Source organism: Citrus clementina, unplaced genomic scaffold, assembly GCF_000493195.1.
Source record: "Citrus clementina cultivar Clemenules unplaced genomic scaffold, Citrus_clementina_v1.0 scaffold_7, whole genome shotgun sequence".
Lineage (NCBI taxonomy): Eukaryota > Viridiplantae > Streptophyta > Magnoliopsida > Sapindales > Rutaceae > Citrus > Citrus x clementina.
Genome location: NW_006262075.1, coordinates 8,017,691 through 8,023,753, shown reverse-complemented (window position 1 = coordinate 8,023,753; position 6,063 = coordinate 8,017,691). Strand labels below are relative to the sequence as shown.

The 6,063-nt window shown below is 41.1% G+C and overlaps 1 protein-coding gene across 3 annotated transcripts in view; it reads left to right on the top strand.

Moving 5' to 3' along the window:
- The window catches only part of LOC18035739 (ATPase 10, plasma membrane-type), a 9,877-nt gene extending 5,893 nt beyond the window's left edge, over positions 1–3,984 (top strand). For 2 of the 3 annotated variants that reach the window (XM_006426759.2, XM_024181017.1), the window contains exons 9-22: positions 49–168; positions 243–362; positions 470–592; positions 692–796; positions 995–1,139; positions 1,272–1,433; positions 1,648–1,886; positions 2,142–2,174; positions 2,294–2,375; positions 2,542–2,702; positions 2,794–2,967; positions 3,060–3,242; positions 3,356–3,525; positions 3,627–3,984. In XM_006426759.2, coding sequence (XP_006426822.2) covers positions 49–168; positions 243–362; positions 470–592; positions 692–796; positions 995–1,139; positions 1,272–1,433; positions 1,648–1,886; positions 2,142–2,174; positions 2,294–2,375; positions 2,542–2,702; positions 2,794–2,967; positions 3,060–3,242; positions 3,356–3,525; positions 3,627–3,723 — 1,914 coding nt within the window. In that variant the 3' untranslated portion in view covers positions 3,724–3,984. The remainder of the gene's footprint in view (positions 1–48; positions 169–242; positions 363–469; positions 593–691; positions 797–994; positions 1,140–1,271; positions 1,434–1,647; positions 1,887–2,141; positions 2,175–2,293; positions 2,376–2,541; positions 2,703–2,793; positions 2,968–3,059; positions 3,243–3,355; positions 3,526–3,626) is intronic. The other variant, XM_024181018.1, reaches the window with a different exon arrangement.
- The last annotated feature ends 2,079 nt before the right edge of the window (positions 3,985–6,063 follow it).

Below are 6,063 nucleotides of genomic sequence, written 5' to 3'. Positions count from 1 at the left end.
TGACAGCTTTTGAAAATTTATATACTTCTTGTTACCCTTATTTTCTAGGGTGCCATTACAAAAAGAATGACAGCAATTGAAGAAATGGCCGGAATGGATGTACTCTGCAGTGACAAAACTGGAACTCTTACTTTGAATCGACTCACTGTTGACCGGAACCTTATAGAGGTATGTGAGTTGACTTCATGCCCATTGCATTTTTAATCTGGAAGAGACTAATGTCAAATTAATAACTTCCGCAGGTTTTTAACAGAAATATGGACAAAGACATGATAGTTCTGCTTGCAGCAAGAGCTGCAAGACTGGAAAATCAGGATGCTATCGATGCTGCCATTATTAATATGCTCGCTGATCCGAAGGAGGTAAATCTAGAACAAATTTTTACTTTAATACAGAAATTTTGTACGTCCAGTATTTTGTTTGCTGTACGCTTTTGCATAAACAACTAAAAGTACAATTGTGACTGCAGGCACGTGCAAACATTAAAGAAGTGCATTTTCTGCCATTCAATCCTGTGGACAAGCGTACTGCAATCACATATATTGATTCTGATGGTAATTGGTATCGCGCCAGCAAAGGAGCCCCTGAACAGGTATCTATACTTGCGAAAATAATTTACTCTGTACTTTCAGATTGCCTGGCTTTTGATATTATAAACTTATACATTCATACATTTTCCTTAAAAAAACAGATCCTAAATTTGTGCAAAGAGAAAAAAGAGATTGCTGTAAAAGTCCACACCATTATTGACAAATTTGCTGAAAGAGGCTTTCGATCTCTTGCAGTTGCTATTCAGGTTGAACATCTTTGGTATCTTACTTTTTTGTTTCCTTTTTTTTTTTTACATTAAGCTGATGGTTGCATCAAACACAAAGGAACTGAAAAAGGAAATTACCGTTGAACAAACATACCAACGGTGAAAATGCAGTAGCTTGTTCATGTCTTGTACTTTCTTTAAACACATTCATCAACTTTACATAATCATCCTGCACAGGAAGTTCCTGAAATGACTAAGGAGAGTCCTGGGGGACCTTGGACATTTTGTGGGTTATTGCCCTTGTTTGATCCTCCAAGACATGACAGCGTTGACACCATCCGTAGAGCACTTAACCTTGGAGTTTGCGTTAAAATGATTACAGGTAACTGCTCTTCTAAGATTTTACAGGGTTTGTATATTTAGACATCATAACCAAAGTTGGTCCATGGAAGAGATGCTATTCTCTGTGTTGAATGCAATACTCAAGTAATGAGCTATTTATGTGCTCATATAGGTGACCAGTTGGCAATTGCTAAGGAGACTGGCAGGCGACTTGGTATGGCGACAAATATGTACCCCTCTTCATCGTTGTTGGGTCGTGACAAAGATGAAAATGAAGCTCTTCCAGTGGATGAGCTCATTGAAAAGGCAGATGGCTTCGCTGGGGTTTTTCCTGGTACGAATCAGATTAACGTTGTCACGAAAATTTTTTTTTTTTACACAGTAACTTCGGATGCTACTTGATTCATTTATATTTAGTTCTTAATTACGAATGAATTTAGTATTTTCCAGATTAGATCCCGTACAATGACAGCTACAAATATGTATTCCATATTTATGGCTCCGTGTTCCCGTCCCCTGATAAATAACCATTGCTTTGCAACTTTCAGAGCATAAATATGAAATAGTAAAGATTTTACAAGAGAAGAAGCATGTGGTTGGAATGACTGGAGATGGTGTGAATGATGCACCTGCTCTGAAGAAAGCAGATATTGGAATAGCAGTAGCAGATGCTACAGATGCTGCAAGGGGTGCTGCTGACATAGTTTTAACCGAGCCTGGCTTAAGCGTGATCATCAGTGCTGTGTTGACTAGCAGGGCCATATTCCAAAGAATGAAGAATTACACAGTTCAGTATCAACCTTTTTTTATTATAAAAATATTATCAACCTTTTCTTCTTTACTCAAATTCAAAGAATTAGATCTGTAGTAAAATGGGGTTTCTGTGTGCATCCATGATAGACAGCATCAAAATTTAGGCTAAGATAAGAGATGCACCAACATTATAATTCATTCAAAAACCATTTATATGAACCATCCAAGTTTCTCTTCTTATTTTTCTTCTTCTTGAAAACAAAGCTGACTTGCTTTAATGAAAATGCAGATATATGCTGTCTCCATAACTATACGTATCGTGGTAAGCAGAATTTCTCGAATGTTTAATGCTTTGTTCATTTTCATGATCTTAATGTAATAGGTTATTTAATAATGATTTTATTTAGCTTTTAAATAATTTTTTATCTGATCCTCATGCAGCTTGGTTTCGTACTTTTAGCATTGATATGGGAATATGACTTCCCACCTTTCATGGTTCTGATAATAGCAATACTTAATGATGGTAATGTTTCAGCCTTTGATGCCTTTCTCCCTTTTTCTCAATGATCTCAAAGTTCGATGACAGTGTATAGTGACCTGCTAGTGTCCAGCTTAAAATAGAAAAAATAAACTAAGTTACTTTTCTTGAAATGGGTAGTCAATGGTGTCTTTTGTGTATTTGCAACTAGGGACCATCATGACTATTTCCAAAGATCGAGTAAAGCCCTCTCCGAGGCCAGACAGTTGGAAGCTCAATGAGATATTTGCCACTGGCATTGTCATTGGCACCTATCTTGCTTTGGTTACTGTCCTGTTTTACTGGGTTGTAGTTGATACCGATTTCTTTGAGGTATGAAACTTATTAATCCTGCATCCTAATATTTTTTCTATAGATGCGATTAAGATATACTGATCGTGTTTTCTGCAATTGATGCGCACAGACACACTTTCATGTAAAGTCCTTATCCAGCAATTCTGAGGAAGTTTCATCTGCTTTATATCTTCAAGTCAGCATCATAAGCCAAGCTCTCATATTTGTTACAAGAAGTCAGAGTTGGTCATTTTTAGAGAGGCCTGGAGCTCTGTTGATGTGTGCATTTGTGGTGGCTCAACTGGTACAAATTTCGCAAGAGCAGCTTCTATTTTGAGATCAACTTGTTTTGTGTATTTGTAGTTATTTTCTCATATTAATTTTCTTCACATCCAGGTGGCTACCTTAATTGCCGTCTATGCACATATTAGCTTTGCTTATATTAGTGGCGTTGGATGGGGATGGGCCGGTGTCATATGGTTATACAGCTTCGTTTTTTATATACCATTGGACGTCATTAAGTTCATTGTTCGCTATGCCTTAAGTGGAGAAGCCTGGAATCTCGTATTTGATAGAAAGGTCAGAGCATTGTTGCATATGCAGTTGGATTTATCATTTATCTCTGCTAGGATCAAGCCAATACTTGAATTTTTTCTTTTTAATGGTTCCTATTTATTTTTGGGTTTCTACAGACTGCATTTACTTCCAAGAAAGATTATGGGAAGGAAGATAGGGCAGCTCAGTGGATTCTGTCTCACAGAAGTCTTCAGGGTTTAATAGGTACAGACTTGGAGTTCAATGGCAGAAAATCACGTCCCTCTTTGATCGCTGAGCAAGCCAGACGGCGTGCTGAAATTGCCAGGTACAAACGCCTGAAATATTTATAAGCTTTAGCTTAGTGCTTTGATATGAAAAGTTTTTAACCATTAATCCTGTTGCTAACATGAACCTTGAATATTACAGACTCGGAGAGATACACACATTGAGAGGACATGTCGAATCAGTCGTGAGGCTTAAAAATCTGGACTTGAATGTAATCCAAGCAGCTCACACAGTCTGAAGCAAGATGCTATCGATGCTTTATTATTCTATTTTTCAGTGAAGGAGATTTTGGCAGCAGTTGCTTATAGATTGATGTTGGTTATAAGTTATAATCTGCCACAAGTCGATGGAAAATGGTATATGTAATCTATCAATTTTTTTTTGGGCTTTCATAGTCAAGAACGCGCGTATAGAGCGGTAACTTAAGCTAATAATTTTTGCCATTTCTTAGTTTCTATCTCAAAATTTCTATACAGAAGAAGACTGTCTTGAGTGTGAAGATTTCTTATTTTTTGCTGGCAGAGTTCTTTATGTAAAATTTAGGCAAATTTCAAAGTAAAACTTTCTCTTTGAAATTTATTGATATTGTTGAGTAATGAAAAGCACCAGCTCAGCTATCTTCTCACCCTCACCCTCACCCTAGGGCGAATCTCCTCAGCTGAACGGCACGAGCAGAGTCCTGGTAATACATCTTGTATGGGGTATATGCCAACTATAAATGAGTACCGACTAAAGGTGCGTACCGACTAGATATTTATCACCCGAAGAAAAAGGACATGATCTCACGAACTCACGACAGTTTCGCAATGCCCCAAGCCGCTAGGGAGAGCATGATATCCCACGTTTACCCACGATTCGATGGTGGGAGATCTGTGAAGGTCTGTCATCACCCTAAAATGGGGGGCATGAAGAATAACCAAAAACGTGGAATGATTGCCTATAAAAGGCCAAGAAACCAAGGAAGTAGGGGACGAAAAAATAAGGAGAGAAGGGAAAACTCTGCCAAATTGAAACTAGAATTTATTCTATATAGATCTTGGATACACATTGAGTTGAAAATATTACAGTGAGTTTATTCGACTTAAGCCACATTGTTTTCCCATAAACACCTTGTACTGACTTGAGCATCGGAGGGTTTATGCCGGCAAAACCATCGGCGTCTCTGACTTGTTTCTGTGAACGCAGGTTTGGATAGAAGAGAAAGAGTGATTTGGCAGCTTAGGCAATCACTAGAACAGGGAGAGTGCAGCCTCTTCTCCGTTGTCAACACGAGCGTTGGTGGAACAATCTGGTCGGACAAAAGGAGACCATATTTCAGCATCAATATTTTGGCACCGTCTGTGGGGAGCTGGATAAAAAGCTACCACCAAGTTACTAATCATCAGAGGAGCAGCAAGCGATTGGTGATAGATGTGACAAGAAAGGACACCCTAGAGGGCGACAATGAAATTGGTGAGACAATAACTCTCCAAGAGATAGCAAACGAGGCTAGAGAGAGAATGATGCAAGAATGAATGGAGCGGATAGAGAAGCAAGTGGAGAATCTCACAGCTATATTGCATGAGCTGAGAGATGATCGGAGAAGGGAGCATGAGACCGCCGCAGTGAGATATGAGGCCATTGCAGAGCCTAGCCATCGGATACGCAGAACCGATGAGATTCCCTCGTTAGTGGAGCAACCTTATGGGGTGAATCCCCATAGGAATGCAGTCTGGATCCCAGGAGAGCATACAGATGAGGGGAGAGACCAATCTCGCTCTGGGAGGGCCCCGAGAATTGATAATCGAGGAGCAAATTGTAACACCTTAGGCGAATCCCACATCGGCAAAGCACGGGAGAGATGCTGGGTTTATAAGGGGTGATCCTCACCTTAATTGGCAAGACGCGTTTTGGGGTGTATGGGCGCCCCAAGAACAAATCCGTGCGCACCTAGTTAAGGCCCAAAGCGGACAATATCTTGCCAGGTCTGGATTGGGTCATGACATTGTGGTATCAGAGCGGCTCCGCGTGTCCTCTTGAGTGATGGTGGGGCAAAGCTCAGCGAGGACGCGGAGTCCCCAAGGGGGGGTGTATGTAACACCCTAGGCGAATCCCACATCGGCAAAGCACGGGAGAGATGCTGGGTTTATAAGGGGTGATCCACACCTTAATTGGCAAGCCGCGTTTTGGGGTGTATGGGCGCCCCAAGAACAAATCAGTGCGGGCCTTGTTAAGGCCCAAAGCGGACAATATCTTGCCAGGTCTGGGTTGGGTCATGACATTGTGGTATCAGAGCGGCTCCGCGTGTCCTCTAGAGCGATGGTGGGGCAAACCTCAGCGAGGACGCTGAGTCCCCAAGGGGGGGTGTATGTAACACCCTAGGCAAATCCCACATCGGCAAAGCACGGGAGAGATGTTGGGTTTATAAGAGGTGATCCACACCTTAATTGGCAAGACGCGTTTTGGGGTGTATGGGCGCCCCAAGAACAAATCCGTGCGGGCCTTGTTAAGGCCCAAAGCGGATAATATCTTGCCAGGTCTGGGTTGGGTCATGACATTGTGGTATCAGAGCGGCTCCGCGTGTCCTCTTGAGCGATGG